The sequence below is a fragment of the Heterodontus francisci genome, chromosome 18 (genome assembly GCF_036365525.1).
Source record: "Heterodontus francisci isolate sHetFra1 chromosome 18, sHetFra1.hap1, whole genome shotgun sequence".
NCBI classification, from domain to species: Eukaryota; Metazoa; Chordata; class Chondrichthyes; order Heterodontiformes; family Heterodontidae; genus Heterodontus; species Heterodontus francisci.
In genome coordinates, this window is record NC_090388.1 from 12,644,508 (window position 1) to 12,661,490 (window position 16,983).

Sequence of the window (16,983 nt, forward strand, 5' to 3'; positions counted from 1 at the left end):
AGCGTAACTTAACTCAAACCCTTGTACAGTATTTTTCTCAGAGCTAGGCTATAGTTAATGCTGTTCTTTAGCAACAGTTTCTCTCAGGAAATAAGAACACATGGAAAGTATTGCTCCCTTAGTCGAGCATTAAGTAACGTTCTCCAAAGACTTAGGCACTTTGAAGTTATTCTAAAGTTATTGGCATACAGCACTCATTTTAGCTGTACTCTTACCAAAAAAGTAATTAAATCAAAATGGGAAGCTTGTAGAGATTGATATGACAATATGCAAATTATAGTTAAAAAAACTTCTTATCCCAATGTTTTATCTGACCTGTAGCTGCAGCCATCCTCCTGCATTTAGTTAATGGGCTCTATTTTCAGCATTATTTAACATACCACAGCACAGACCCAGAGTGATGACATAGCAGCTTTATAGTTGAGGGGTGTCCACCTCTCCCACTGTTGTTGTCAGCGCTGTGCCACAGAAGTCTGGCAGCCTCCCTCTTTCTCCAGAGACTAGTATACAACACTTAATATTTGAATCTTGCCCTCATTTTCTCTGTTGCTCATTCTTTGGAATTAAGAAACAAAAGGCGTCAAGCAAAGGTAGGCGAGTGGGTTTCAGCTTTTGGCTTAACTAATGTATGCAGCTTCAGTGAAAATATGTCTAGATAATGTGTTTTTTTTTCAAAGCTACATTCAAAAATGTTTCTTGTGCAGAATACAAGCTTGGAACATTGATTTTTAACCCTTGAAAGATGATTTAGTAATATATACAGATGATTTAGTTATACAGAACAACTAATCTGTGTCGGATCACAATTGTTGAGTGTATTCATCAATTGAGGATGTACTGTGTGTTTCTGTACATTTTTGCAGTCTGGTGGGTAACACTGAACATGATAAATCTACAGTTGGGGCTGGTTCTGATAATGTAGGATGGAACACCCAATGAACAAAATGTGCAAAGACTTGTGTGTTTTTATCATCAACATACATAGAGAACCAGCTATCACTGCCTGTATACCAGAGCTAAGCATGTCAATTCATATAGAAAGTACTCCTTAATTAATTGCCACTCCGTACTGGCTACAATTAATTAGGCAATACAGCAAGAGAAATAACTGTCATTGTCAGAAGATGCACTAGCTATATTGCAGAAACAATCTCCCAACAATGTAGACTCAAAGTATGACTTTAGTGGCCAAAGGCACAGAGCAAAATGTGTGTAGAGCTCTTGTCTGTACATTCCAAGGGATATCAGTCTTAGATAAGCTGCTGTATTCATTCCAAGCAAGTCAGATTTGTGTTCAAAGGAGAAAACCAGTCAAGGATCGTGCTCAACATTCTGCATCTGATAGGAAACAGAAGAGATAATGATAAAGGTGGCAGTGATATGTGGAACATTAGTTGTTTGGTTCTGAAAACTAGCTCACGGTGTGGGTTTATTGTGATCTCTATTTATTGAATGATTAATTATACAAGTCACCCGGTGGATAATGTCACCTAGTTCAAGACTAAAACTGAAGTCCTCTGTTGCTAATTATAGCAAAGGTTGAGGCACAGAATTCCATTTATGCTTTATCAGAATCATCCTACTGAGATTTCGATCTTTGACCATTGCATTCTGGTCAAATTACTAGCGCTGTTCTCAGAGGAAATTTGCTTTTAAGAGCTCTTAGAGAATGCATCAATTATTTAATATTACTGTAAATTTGTTTTTTAACCTTTTATTTGGAACTGTATGTGCTCTATGGGAGTAAAGGGGTTCCTGTCACAATCCAGTTGCAAGTTTGCAATAGAAATGTAATTCCTCATCGAACAGAAATATACGTCAACAATTTACTCCAAGATTACAAATAAAGCAAATAGAGGGCTTTAAATGAAACTTTTTGCTGTGACCCAATGTGGAATACTGCTGCTGTGGACCAGTACATTTGAACTTTCGTCTTCCAAATGTTGTTCCACTAATTATAAGCACTGTCAGCACCCAAGGAGCAAAACTGAGGAGTGTTTCCAATACCACTAATTATTTTGCTGTGATTTAAATTGCTGTAAATTGATGTTCTTATACAGAATTTATCATTGTTGGCTTAGACGGAATGACCGCACACCAAAGTAACGAAGGTACTACCAACTGAGACCGTGAATCTTTACTCAAAGACTTTTTATTTTTAAGTGTTCACTCTGGTAAATGGGGAGGGTTGTAGAAGCTGAGGCTGGAACACTAAATGTTTATGCTGCTTTTTCTTTCCTTTATACCAGATTGTTTCAGAGCTGTTTCCAAAACACCGAGCAGGATTGTATGATATTCTATCAACCTCTGTCACCATGCTGCTTTCAGTTGGCTCATGGTTGGATCCAGATTTGTGTTCAGGCTAACAGAACATGACAACACATAAACAGGCCATTCCATGCATCATGTCAGCACTGGTGTCCGTCTACTCATAGTCTTCCTAGTCTGATCCTCCTCTCCTGTTCACTCCCCACACCCAGTTAATATTCCCCTTTCTTAAAAAAAAAAGTTGATTCACTTTCAAAATACTTGGTTAAATTTGCTTCAATAATGAGTTGTGCCAGAGAGTTTGACATATTGACAACCCTCTGTATAAAGATATCATGGGCTCTAAAATGCACCCTCCCATTTTGTCGACGGAAATATGGCGGAGTGGGACTTGCTGCCTGCTGGTGACCCAAGTACCTGACCCATTGAAATTCCCAGGGTCAGGGAATTTGCATGGTGGAGCATCTTGAGTACATAATAACATTGGAACAGGAGGAGGCCATTCACTTCATCGAGCTTGCTTTGCCATTCAATGAGATCCTGGCTCAACTATACCTCAAGTCCATTTACCTGCCTTTGATCCATGTCCCTCAATACACTTGTGTAACAAAAATCTATCTAATGGGTCCCATCTCATGTTCTGCTCCTCCTGGTCTCCATATACCCCTATTATGGCAGCTTTATACCCGATCCTGCTGAGATGGGGGAAGGCAAAGTCTTGGTAGAATGATGTATCAGTCCCTCTTTAGGAAGGCCAGCATCTTCCGAGTGTTCTAGGCATGGGATTTTCCTTTTGGGCCCCAGTTCTGCACCAAAGGAAGGTGTAGTATTCCTGCGCCCTGTGGGTATGCCATGAAATGGGGGTACAGCAGGCAGGACTATTGCCAATTCTGATGGATGATGCCACTTTTTTCTAGTCATCAGCCCCAACCTCCATCTAATGGAGGTTGCTGCGGCCGCCGCACTTTATGCAAATTCCTTCCTTTTACTGCACCAAGCTGCAAGGAGGCAGATGCAACCACTATCCGTGCTGCCTACCTAGCTCCCTGTCAGAAATTATGGTGTCCCTTCCTTCTAGGCAGGAACCTGGCATTATTGGCTCCAGCCCCATTCTTCACCCCTCCCAGACCCCACCTAGCCCCATGACACCAGCAGTCTGCCAAATCCATCAGCAAATCCAGGGGAGATATCTTCTGACCTTGCCTTTTTGGTTTCTAAGACAGTCAAGGATCGTCAGTGGTTGTTGTCATCACTGGCGTAGGCCAGCAGCAGGAGTGCATGATGGGAAACACAAAACCATTGTGTTGTTGGAAAAGGAAAGAAAATGGAAGGCACCAAAACAATCGTTAATAACCATCAGATAAATCTCCTTTCGAAGGGAATGTTCATTCTGTGCTGATTTGCTGAAATAATGCACATATGCCTTTAATAAAGTCTAAAATGTTACTTTTTTTTCTCCCCCAGCAGGCTTTATGGCAAATTAGGGGAAAAAAACTGATGAATTATGCAATGTTCATGCTTTGTAGTGGAAGGTCTCCAGAACTGTTGGCATGCTGTGGTGTTAAAGAACGCTTTGATTGTACAGCAGGAAGAAATATGTCCCGATGAGAGAGCTAAAGTAAAAGTAGCACTCATTAAAAATGTCCTCTTTGTCAAATGGAGACCCCCATCAGATTGATTTATTGTAAAAGTTTGAGTAGGCGACTGTTGTAACCCCAGTTGGAATGGCAAGTTCTCTTTTTTTCCTCTCTCAGGAATTTCATTAAAATTGTAACTGTGATCCTACATGCATTAGTTGTTTGTATAAGCCAATGTGATATACCACAGATTACTGGGAACCAGACTTGCTATGTTTACTATAACATAAGATGATTTCCTGGCCTCAACCCAGACATCAGGAAGAAACAATCCAGGCAGGGACAAAGTACATCCTAACAGGACTTGTATCCAGCATAAGCTGGAGAGGGGTGACGGCCAGAAATTTAGGGTGATATAGTATAGTTACGAGCCATGCACTGAAAAGAATGTCTACACATGAAATACATTTGCTCCTTGTTATATAAAACCATCTTGAATATTGCCTTTTGGGTTTATCATCATTGCAGCATCTTCATGTTACTCACTGTATGCTGGCCTCCCACGTTCTACCCTCCATAAACTTGAGGTCATCCAAAGCTCTGCTCCCAGTCTTAACATGCACCAACTCCCATTCGTCCATCTCTCCTGTGCTCGCTAACCTACATTGGCTCCCAGTTAAACAAAGCCTTGATTTTAAAATTCTCATCCTTGTTTTCAAATCCCTCCATGGCCTCGAACCTCCCATTCTCTGTAACCTCCTGCAGCCCCACAATCCGCCGAGATCTCTGCTCTCCTCTAATTCTGGCTTCTTGTGCATCCCCAATTTTAATCAATCTGCCATTGGAAGTTGTGCCTTCAATTACCAAAGCCCTAAGCTCTGGAATTCCCTCCCTAACCCTCTAGGCCTCGCTATCTCTCTTTCCTCCTTTAAGACGCTCCTTAAAACCTACCCCTTTGGCCAAGTTTTTGATGATCGGCCCTGGTATCTCCATATGTGGCTCAATGTCAGATGTTATTTGATAACGATCCTGTGACGTTCCTTGGGACATTTTACTGCCTTAAAGGCACTATATAAATACAAGATGTTGTTTTTGTACAGGTAACCATGGTTAGATGATAATTTACATGAGCCTTTTGCAGTGCAGCCCAACCCTGGGCCTATCCAGCAGTCATACATGCCATTGCATGTACAGTGATAGTCAGAGGAGGCTAGTATTCAGCAGCCTGAACAGCTTGAGGTGAGCTGTAGTATCCCCAATGTCATCTTGGCTGACATGGAATTACTCAGAACAAACCTCAGACCTTCACAGTCTGCATTGCTGATTATCAGGCCATACTGTGAATTTACCCAGCGGTTTAATGGGCAGGCCCTAAAAGGTAATAATTTATAATCAAACCAGCGTCCTGCCTAACTGCACAAAAATAGCCCAAACAAGTACAGAAAAAGAATCCAAGCATTCATTTGCATAATATTGGACTAACTTTTCACCTTCTGCATTTTTGGCTCCTTTGCACATCAGAAGCGTAGAATGGAAATTCATAAGAACGTAAGGTTTAGGAGCAGCAGTAGGCCATTCGGCCCCTCAAGCCTACTCCACCATTCAATAAGATCATGGTTGATCTGATCGTGGCCTTAACTCCACTTGCCTGCCAGCCCCCCATAACCTTTGACTCCCTTGTAGATCAAAAATCTGTCCAGCTCAGCCTTGAACATATTCAATGAAAGCCCCCACTGCTCTCTGGGGTAGAGAATTCTAAAGATTAACGACCCTCTGTGAGAAGAAATTCCTCCTCATCTCCGTCTTAAACAGGCGACCCATTATTCTGAAACTGTGTTCCTAATTCTAGATTCCCCCACGAGGGGAAACATCGCCTCAGCACCTACCCTGTCAAGCCTCCTCAGAATATTACATACTTAAATAAGATCATTCTTCTAAACCCCAGTGAGTATAGGCCCAACTTGCTCAACCTTTCCTCATAAGACAACTCCCTCATCCCAAGAATCAGCCTCGTGAACCTTCAATGAACTACCCCCAATGCAAGTATATCCCTCCTTAAATAAGGAGACCAGAATTCAGGTGCCTGTCTCTCATGCCTGTCCCTTCATACATAATTCTTCTTTCTTTCTTTCTTTGGCCTCCTTGTCTCGAGAGACAATGGGTAAGCGCCTGGAGGTGGTCAGTGGTTTGTGGAGCAGCGCCTGGAGTGGCTATAAAGGCCAATTCTACAGTGACAGACTCTTCCACAGGCGCTGCAGATAAAATTGGTTGTCGGGGTTGTTACACAGTTGGCTCTCTCCTTGCGCTTCTGTCTTTTTTCCTGCCAACTGCTAAGTCTCTTCAACTCGCCACTCTTTAGCCCCGCCTTTATGGCTGCCCGCCAGCTCTGGCGATCACTGGCAACTGACTCCCAAGACTTGTGGTCAATGTCACAGGACTTCATGTCGCGTTTGCAGATGTCTTTAAAGTGGAGACAATGGACGGCCGGTGGGTCTGATACCAGTGACGAACTCGCTGTACAATACGTCCTAGCGGTTCCGGCCATCTTCCATGTGGCTCACAAGGCCAAGCTATGTCAAGCGCCGCTGGCTCAGTAGGGTGCATATGCTGGGGATGTTGGCCACCTTCTGCGTTGGAGATACGGTCCTGCCACCTGATGCCAAGGATTCTCCGGCGGCAGCGAAGATGGAATGAGTTGAGATGTTGCTCTTGGCTGACATATGTTGTCCAGGCCTCGCTGCCGTAGAACAAGGTACTGAGGACACAGGCTTGAAACACTCGGACTTTTGTGTTCCATGTCAGTGCGCCATTTTCCCACAACCCCCTGGCCAGTCTGGACATAGCAGTGGAAGCCTTTCCCATGCGCTTGTTGATTTCTGCATCGAGAAACAGGTCACTGGTTATAGTTGAGCCTAGGTAGGTGAACTCTTGAACCACCTCCAGAGCGTGGTCGCCGATATTGATGGATGGAGCATTTCTGAAATCCTGCCCCATGATGTTCGTTTTCTTGAGGCTGATGGTTAGGCCAAATTCATTGCAGGCAGCCGCAATCCTGTCGATGAGTCTCTTCAGACACTCTTCTGTGTAGGATGTTAATGCAGCATCGTCAGCAAAGAGGAGTTCCCTGATGAGAACTTTCCGTACTTTGGTCTTCGCTCTAAGACGGGCACGGTTGAACAACCTGCCATCTGATCTTGTGTGGAGGAAAATTCCTTCTTCTTAAGACTTAACAGCGTAGGTGCAAGAACACAGCCCTGTTTCACGCCACTCAGGATAGGAAAGGGGTCTGATGAGGCGCCGCTATGCTGAATTGTGTCTTTCATATTGTCATGGAATGAGGTGATGATACTTAGTAGCTTTGGTGGACATCTGATCTTTGCCAGTAGTCTGAAGAGACCACGTCTGCTGACGAGGTCAAAGGCTTTGGTGAGATCTATGAAAGCAACGTAGAGGGGCATCTGTTGTTCGCGGCATTTCTCCTGTAGCTGGCGAAGGGAGAGCATGTCAATGGTGGATCTCTCTGCTTGAAAGCCGCACTTTGCCTCAGGTAGACACGCTCAGCCAGCTTCTGGAATCTGTTTAAAATGGCTTTCCCCATTATGCTGAGCCGGGAGATTCCACGGTAGTTGTCGCAGTCACCGCGGTCACCCTTTTTCTTATAAAGGGTGATGATATTGGCATCGCGCATGTCCTGTGATACTGCTCCCTCATCCCAGCACAGGCAAAGCAGTTCATGGAGTGCTGAGAGTATAGCAGGCTTGTCAGTCTTGATTATTTCAGGGGTAATGCCGTCCTTTCCAGGGGCTTTTCCACTGGCTAGAGAATCAATGGTATCATTGACTTTCGATTTTGTTGGCTGTTCATCCAGCTCATCCATGACTGGCAGAGACTGGGCTGCATTGAGGGCGGTATCAGTGACAACATTTTCCCTGGAGTACAGTTCTAGGTAGTGCTCTACCCAGCGGTCCATTTGCTTGTGTTGGTCAGTGATGGTGTCCCCTGATTTAGACTTGAGGTGGGCGATCTTCTTGGTGTTTGGCCCAAAAGCTCTCTTAGTGCCATCATATAATCCTCTGATGTTTCCGGTGTCGGAGGCCAGCTGAAAACGACTGCATAGGTGTTTCCAGTCGTCATTTGCACAGACCCTGGCTGTTCCTTGTGCAGCGCTTAGCTTTGTGCTGATCATAGTTGAAGATGTCCTGCGAGAGCACATTGAGAATTAATACTCATCAATATTGGAGGAAGCCTCATTAAAAAGCTGGACTGGATCGGGCATCAAACATTTAGCTAAAAATAACTGGTACCTTACAACCTCTCTCAGTCAGTAAAGTCCCCACTAATGACTTACTACCTTTGTGTTTCCATAAACCAGTTTTATTTTCTACATCCAAATACCGAATATCCATTCCTAGTTTACCAGGTTCTGTGTCAACAGTGCTAAAGACTACCTGCCATGCTATAAATGCACAATAGTGCAGAACAAATGGGATATTTGCCAGCAGTCTAAAGCACGGTAGGATGTGCAGAAGTCATGAAAGGCGCTATATAAATGCAAGTTCTTCCTTTTTCATTGGGGCTTTGTCAGTAAGAACAACTTGCATTTGTACAGCTCTGTTAACACAATAAAATGTCCTATGCTCCGTAACAGGAGCATTATGAAACAAAATTTGAAACTAAGCCACATAAGGAGATATTAGGGCAGTAGGAGGTAGGTTCTGAGCAGCATCTGAAAGGAGGAAAGAGAGGTAGAGAGGTGGAGAAGTTAATGGAGGGGATTCCAGAGCTTAGAGCCTCAGTAGCTGAAGGCACAGCCACCAATGATGGAGCAATTAAAATCGGGGATGCTCGAGAGGGCTGAATTAGAGAGCACAAATATCTTGGAGGGTTGTGGGGTTGTAGGAGATTACAAACATAGGCAATGGCGAGGCCATGGAGAGATTTGAAAACAAGGATGAGAATTTTAAAATCGAGGCATTGCTTAACTGGGAGCCAATGTAGGCCAGTGAGCACAGGGATGATGGGCGAACAGGAGTTTGTGCAAGTTAGAACACAAGCCGCAGAGTTAAGGATGACCTCAAGTTTACAGAGGGTAGAATGGGGGAGGCCAGTGAGGAGTGCATTGGAATAATCAAAGTATGGAGGTAATAAAGGCATGAATGAGGGTATGAGTAATTGAATAATAACCAACCCAGATAGTCAATAGCATAAATAACTTACTTTTCATTAGTTCTGTGACTACTTGACATTCAATGGGTTATTTTTCAATAGATTACAGAATCTAATTCTGTAGTCCCAGTTACCACACGAAGGGCTGAATTTTTCTGGCCCTGTGGTGGCAGGCTTAGAAGGTGGGGCTGGGAAAATAGCAGGGAGCCGCGGTAAGACGGATTCCTGGCACATTCCTGCCACTGGGAAACTTTCCCAGGGTGGGCTGTGAAGTAGATCAGCTGCCCGCTCCACGTTGGCAGGTAGCCAATTAATATAGTTAACGCCCCAATTAGGGGCAATTTTGCGGCCTCGCCGGCATTTTTCCGTCAGCGCAGCCCCTGCCCCCCACCCGCCATCGTGCGCAAAGCCCACCAGCTCAATAGAAGCGGCCTTCCTGCAGCAGATCAGGTGGCCGTTGGAGCTGTAGGACCGCAAGCAGGAAAGGCCGCACCTTCAGCCCAAACGATTCTGTCGGAGGGCTTTCCCTTCCCTCCAAAGGGCCTACTGGCTTTGAAACCTGTTCATTTTTTATTTGCATCCAAACTCTGGCGATTCCCGATCTGCCTCTGCAGCGCCCTCTCCTTTGGGGGGCTGCTGAGGCTTCAAAGCTGCTGGACCTCTGATTGGGCCAGCAGCATCAAGAGCCTGGATAGCGAGCATGGAGGCGGCCAATTAGGAAGCCTTTTCCCGGATGATTGCCCTTCTCTCGTTTCACTGCTGGCATGTGTGTGCTTGGGATCCCGATTTGGTCCTAAATCAGGGTCCCAGAACTTAGACGAAAATCCAGCCCTCTAATTTTGTAATCAGTATCATTGATTCAATCACTCAATAGCTTCCAGAGTAGGCATCCAGGGTTAGCATTTGACCTCCAGGTAGTGATTCAAAGAAATGTTTCCTTGTAACCACGCAGGTCAATCTTGATAAGAGCAAAATACTGCGGATGTTGGAACTCTGAAATGACAACAGTAAGTGCCAGAAATACTCAGCAGGTCTCTCTCTACACAAATGCTGCCAGACCTGCTGACCATTTCCAGCACTTACTGTTCTCAGGTCAATCTTGATGCTGGTTGTGGTATCGCATTAAAAATCTGAAACACTTTGTTGAATATTGATAATGTAAGTTCACAAACAAAAGATTTTACCATCACTTTGAGATACAAGTAATAATTTCCGTACCTGTTTTATTCTATGTTCTCTACACACAGCTTTACAATACTTTCCTGAGATGAAGCTCATTCACCTTCCTATATTTGCTTTGCTGGTCAGCAGCATAGTTTGTCAGTTTGACTACGATTATTACTATCCATCAAGTTTGGTGGCCTCAACATATCCAGTTTGTTCTGTTGAATGTGAGTGTCCATTGAACTTCCCCAGTGCCATGTATTGCAACCACCGCAAACTCAAAGAAATTCCAGTGGTGCCAGCACAGATAAAGTACCTTTACCTCCACAACAACCTGCTCACTGGCATTCCAAATAGTGCATTTGAAAATGCCACTGGTCTCCAATGGATAATCCTTGATAACAATCAAATTACTAACGACAATATAGGTAAGAATGCATTCTCAAAGCTAAAATCCCTGCAGAGGTTATACATAAACAGCAACAATCTGACAGATGTTGTTCGTTCCCTGCCAAAGTCATTGGTGGAACTGAAACTTTCGTCAAACATGATCTCAAAGATTGGAAACTCCTTCAGAGGACTAGAAAACTTGACTACCCTTCTACTCCATGAAAACAACTTGAAAGACGTTGGTGGGTCTTTGAGTGGTTTGAAGTCTCTGGCATACCTTGATTTGAGTGTCAATAAATTAATTAAACTTCCTGATGACCTTCCGCCTGCCCTAGAGATGTTTTATGTTGATCGCAATAACATCAAGAGCATTCCAAAGGACTACTTTAGCAAAACGAAAATTCTGCAATACCTACGTATGTCACATAATGAAATAACAGATGAAGGTATCCCTGAGAAAGTCTTCAACATCACCTCGCTGGTCGAGTTGGATCTTGCATTCAACGAATTGAAGAGCATCCCCTTTGTTAACGAAAACCTAGAAAATCTGTACCTACAGGTGAATCAAATTGAAAGTAAGTCCAACTGCATTTCATCACAATCCCAAAGCTTCTTAAATAAGAATGAATAAACATCAGCAGTAATCTGCCATTGGAAGCTTCTGGAAGGGAGAAGAGTGTAATTTTCCGATTGTGACCACCATTCCCCAATGGAAGTGCCAATGGCAGGATTGCCCCTAATAAGAAAATAATGTGTTAGATTATTTAGATTTTGCGATTCTTCTTTGGAAGACTTGAAGGTATTCTGAATTGAAGTTGTTCCAGGTAAAGAGCTCACCATGGTAACAGAAGTTACAAGTTAAAATGAGGAATTTAGGAGCAAACTAAGAAGTTGGGGGAATGTATTCACCCCTCATAGAAAAGACTAGAAAAATTGGCACAGCAGAATGCAACTGAAACAAAGAGTAGGAGTGAGTTCAAAGACAATTGAAAGCATTTCTGGAGGGAGAAAAGATTGAGAAATATGTTGATGAGATGGTTAAGATGATTGAACTATGAAAAGAGCAGGTGCTTTTTTCTTTTCTTTTCCCCAAAATTCTTATATTCTTAAAAGGTAGATTGATTTGCTAACATTTTACCTTGGTGGGGGAGAGTGGCTGGATTTTACCAGCCCTCGAGGACAGGCTGGAAGGCAAGGGGGAGGAGGGCCCATAAAATGGTGAGGGAAGGCGGGTGCAGGGGTAAGGGGGTTAAGTGCCCGTCGTTTCCCCGTTGCCATGCCATCTTGCCAGCGGGGGGAAGCTAACGGATGGCCCGCCTGCCCACAGGCCAATTCAGTCACTTAAGTGACCAGTTAAGGGCATCGTCGCACTGCTGTTGACATTTTAGCAGTGGTGGGTGATCCCCCCGCCTGGTGAGCCCTGGTGACCTCCCTGTGGGCTCAGGGCAGGGTCCTCCAGTTCAGACACTCTTTGGCCCTTGGAGGGCCCCCAACAGCAGCAATGGCTGACCCTGTCACAACTCCTCCACCCAGGCCTCACCAACAACTTCCCCCAACCCATCCCAGGACATGCCTGATTGGCCCCGGCATTTCCAGACCCCACTTACCTGGTTGAGAGAGCAACATCCTTCCATAGCGTCCTCTTCTTATACATGCAGTCCCAGCAGTGACCACCGATCCCAGTGACGCTGCTGAGCTGTCAGCCCTCCGATTGGCCGGCAACTCCTTGAAGGGTGGGGGTGCAGGCATCCTTTAAAGGGATGGCAGCCTGACAGCAACTAATTGCCTGACCCCCATAAAATGCGGTTGGGGTCGAATTTCATTCCTACAAGGCTTCAATTAAATAGCTACTTATGAAAAAAGTTTAATTTCTAAATTGGGAAGATAATTTGCAATTTCTATGATGATTTGATTGGTGGCTTCATGGTAGATGAATGGCCATCTCGACCATCTTTGTTTGGTTAGAATAATCATGTTAACAGAGCACAAGGCAAATTTTCTAGATGTACTGGTTTTCTAGTGTAAAAAAGTAATGTAATACAAAACAATGAACTAAAACATATTCAAGTAGACAAAACACTGAATGAAGAAACAGAAGACCAAACTGAGACAATTACTCCTAATCCATTACTATTCTTGCTAATTCATCTCCTGCCAATATTCATTGTATAGGATTGCATAGGATATGCAGCACAGAAACAGGCCATTCGGCCCAACCAGTCCATGCTGGTGTTTATGCTCCACTCAAACCTCCTCTATCTCTATCAGCATAACCCTCTATTCTCTTCTCCCTCATGTACTTATCTAGCTTCCCCTTAAATACATCTATACTATTCACTTCAACCCACTTCCTGTGGTAGCAAGTTCCACATTCTCACCACTCTCCTGATAAAGAATTTTCTTCTGAATTCCCTATTGGATCTCTTGGTGACCATCTTATATTGATGGCCTCTAGTTATGCTGTTCCCCACAAGTGGAAACATTCTATCGGTGTCCACTCTATTAAAACCTTTACTAATTTTAAAGACCTCTATTAGGTCATCCCTCAGACATCTTTTTACAAGAGAAAAGGGACCAAGCCTGTTCACCCTCTCCTGCTATGTATATCCACACATTTCTCGTATCATCCTTGTAAATCTTTTTTCACCCTCCTCAGTGCCTCTGTATCTTTTGAATAATATGGCGGTCAGAATTGTACGCAGTACTTAAGTTTGGTCTAACCGAGGTTCCATACAAATTTAACAGAACTTCTTTACTTTTCAATTCAATCCCTCCAGAAGTAAACCCTAGTGCTTGGTTTGATTTTTTATGATCTTGTTAACTTTTGGTGATTTGTGTATTTGTACTACAAGATCCCTTTGCTCTTCAACCCCATTTAGACTCATATTTTCCAAGTAACATGCGACCTCCTTATTTTTCTTCCCAAAATGTAATACTTCACATTTATCTATGTTGAAGTTCGTTTGTCAATGTCCATTCTGCAACTTTGTTAATATCTCCTTGTAATTTGTTGCAGTCCTCCTCAGTTTTTGACTATTCCCTTCACCCTCCCCCCCCAATGTGGTTTCATCTGCAAATTTAGAAATTGTGTTTTTGATTCCAAAGTCTAAATTGTTACTGTAAATTATTAACAACAGTGGTCCCAACGGTTGAACACCACTTCCCACCTTCTGCCACTCTGAATAGTTACCCTTTGCCCATATATAACCTATACTCTCATGTGGATTGACTGAAGAGTGGCAGTGAGACCACTCTTGTAATATCCCAGAGTGAACACATTCCACATTCTATTGACTAAATCTCTGAGCACATCATGACCAATTGGTTGAACTGTTGTGCCTTAGTCATGTGGTTGGTTGTTGTGATCGACAACCAAGAAAAAGTTGTTCTGTAGTTACTCTACTTAGTTAATGGTAACTGCTTATGATTAATATGTAGTACATTGGCAACATAATGATTATTCTAGTTTAAGACCCTGCTGATACATGATAAGCAATAAGATCTTGAGATGATCTGGTAGAAGTACTCCAGTTATACCCTTATCTATGTAACCTGCTCACCCTCTGAAATCTCTGCGATTCACCAATTCTGGCCTCTTGCGCATCACTGATTTTAGCACTCCATTATTGTCGACCGTGCCTTCAGCTACCAAGGCCCTAAGCTCTGGAATTCCCTCCTTAAACCTCTCCAACTGTCTCTCCTCCTTCAACATGCTTCTTAAAACCTACCTCTTGGACCAAGCTTTTGTTCCTCTGTCCTACTGTCTCCGTATGAGGTTTGGTGTCAAATTTTGTTTGATTACCTGTGAAGCACCTTGGGTCGTTTTATTACGTCCAAGACCCTATATAAATGCAAGTTGTTGCTATAGAAAGTTATATGGATTCAGGTCCTTGAGATTTAGTATTACTGCCATCTGAATCTCATTATATTCTTAAATGTCGTCCTTTGTTGCTAATTCATCTAAAACTGATAAATTCTGTGTTTAAAACCAATCTCCAGTATTGTAGGAAATGGGACCTATTTAAGGCCTGGCAGCATATTATGTGCTATTTCCCAAATTTAATAATGCTCAAAGACATAAAATTCTAAATCTGAGATGTCCTGTGTACCTTTAAAATACTGTGAAGTAGATTTTGATTATGAGCAGAATCTCGAACCATTACATTACAGTGTCATTCATCCTCTGAATCTTCCTTTTGCAGAGTTCACCCTGAATAGCTTCTGTCGTGTTACTAGCCCTGTGGATTTCTCCAAGATCAGACACCTGCGTCTGGATGGTAATAACATCCCTCGAGATAGTTTGCCCAATGACATGATTTTGTGTCTTCGTGTGGCTGGGGAAGTAACATTCGATTTTTGATTTACACCTACCTGATTGGAAAGGCACAAGATTGGGCCTGATTTTAACTCTGTGTAAGTGGATGGGTTTTGAGTGAGTTAAAATCTTGCCCAAGGTTTTCAAGTTAGATTTGTTCATTTATTAACACATCCTATAGTGCAAACTAATACCTTAGTCCTATATCTTCACATAATCAAAACTTTTCTACTAGATGTTCAATCAGTTCAATAAAACCGACAGAATAACTGAAAAGAAAGTAATGTTACAGTAAGTGGAGGATAAGTAAAGATTTAAACTGTGTAATGTGGCAAGAAGGTATTATTCCATCAAAGTGGAAGACATTTCAGCATTTTTGAGGAGTATATTTGAACCAATGTCCTGCTGTACACATTGAGTAACAGTTAAATAAAGCTTGTGGTTAGAATTTTTGAAAGAGGAAAATTCATTGAGTGCAATGCTAAAATTAAATCTACTCACTGTTCTGTATGTATATCGATTATCTCTCTCATGTAGAGTCCTCTTCTGCTTTGTTTATTATACTGGGATACATATAATAGACATGATTTTTAAAGATTCAGCACTTTTATAACAAGCTATGTTCTGCACAAACCTTACTTTCAAACTATAGATTTCAGAAGATTTACTAATGAACCCTAACCAAAATATTCTTTTCAAAAATCCTATAGGATTGTCATGGGACATCAAAGTAACTTATGTTGAATCAAATACTACCTGCTTTATCCATAGTTACAGTATTATGGAGCTTATAGAACAGGATTGGAAAAACCATAGGACCTGTAGGATTTGGGCGAAGATGAGTTTGATCGGGTTTAGCAATTTAATTCTTGTACAGAAGTATTATGGAATAAAAGTAAACAGTAATATTATTTTAATAACCAACTGAGTGGTTTTCTTTCAATGATTTGTATTCTTGCTTACATTTCTTTGGCTTAAAAAGCTGTCAGTTCCTGAAACTGTTAGATTAATTTTCCATAGGTGCAATGAAATATTTTAATCACAGCTAGGATCATATGTTGTAAATCGTGCATGACCTCTATGCATCTTCCTTTAACGTGTATGCGACTATGATTTATCATATAGAAAATAAAGCATGGTTAAACTGCAGTGCTTATGGCTGCCTTTAATTTATCTGTTGTGTCTCCTGTTTTAGCTCCCAGTCTTGAATCTACAAGAATGTCGTTAGAATGCGAGCACTGTTTTCACAGACAGATATAGTAATGGGTTTGAGTTTCTTGGGTCTCTCAAATCCAAATGCTACTTACTTGCAATGAAATGTGTCCAATTCTCAACCAGGCTATTAGGTGGAGCATCTTTTAGACATCGAGCATTCCACCTTTGGGCGAGGTGGTGGCGGGGTGGGGGTGGTGTTGGGAATGGGGTAGTCACCTGACATTGTTATCTTGCACCACTACAAAGAGATACTCTCTTCAGCTGACCACACAATGGTACCCCTGACCGACATGGAAAAGTCTGTGGTCGCCCCACTCTGCTCTAAATGCTTTCCTGCTGAAATGGACTGCACAAGATCTCCGGGCTGGATGGATGGGGTGGAAATGAACCTGAAATGATTGAACATAGTGTGACTAGAGGAAAGACTTATTTAATAACTTCGTAAAAAATAAAAAAAATGCTACCACGTACAGATGTAATAAACTGAACTTGTAGTTTTAACTTTCTATACAAACTTTTCAATGTTTATACATATTAACCATTAAAATATATCTTCACCTATTTTCAATTGTGTTCTTTTCTCTTCAACCAAATGTGTGGGTCACTGTTTATTTGTTGTTAATATATCTAGAGAAATGCTTCAATCAAAGAATTTTCTGGTACTTGTGCTTCAAGTTAGCACATAACACAATGAGCCACATGTTCATTTAAGTATATTTTTGTTCATGCTTGGGATGTCTGTTACAGTGGTAAGGCTGTAATTGCAGCCTTCTTCTTGAACCACAAGTGACTGCTTTTTACAACTGAGAGGCTTGTTAGGTCAATTAAGAGGACATCAAAAGTCTGGCACATAGCATGAACAAATTTACATGTCGCTGAAGGTCATCA

General features: G+C 42.4%; 1 protein-coding gene across 1 annotated transcript; it reads left to right on the top strand.

Moving 5' to 3' along the window:
- The first annotated feature begins 274 nt into the window (after positions 1-274).
- lum (lumican) lies at positions 275-16,648 on the top strand. The gene is made up of 3 exons (XM_068051175.1): positions 275-590; positions 10,259-11,140; positions 14,768-16,648. Exons 2-3 carry the CDS (start codon positions 10,279-10,281, stop codon positions 14,923-14,925), a joined length of 1,020 nt encoding a protein of 339 aa, XP_067907276.1. The 5' UTR covers positions 275-590; positions 10,259-10,278; the 3' UTR covers positions 14,926-16,648.
- The last annotated feature ends 335 nt before the right edge of the window (positions 16,649-16,983 follow it).

Excerpts from the sequence above, each read along its gene's own strand:
- lum (XM_068051175.1), top strand. The coding sequence starts at position 10,279 with ATGAAGCTCATTCACCTTCCTATATTTGCTTTGCTGGTCAGCAGCATA. Across the intron at positions 11,141-14,767 it reads ACAGGTGAATCAAATTGAAA|AGTTCACCCTGAATAGCTTC; the intron begins GTAAGTCCAACT and ends TTCCTTTTGCAG.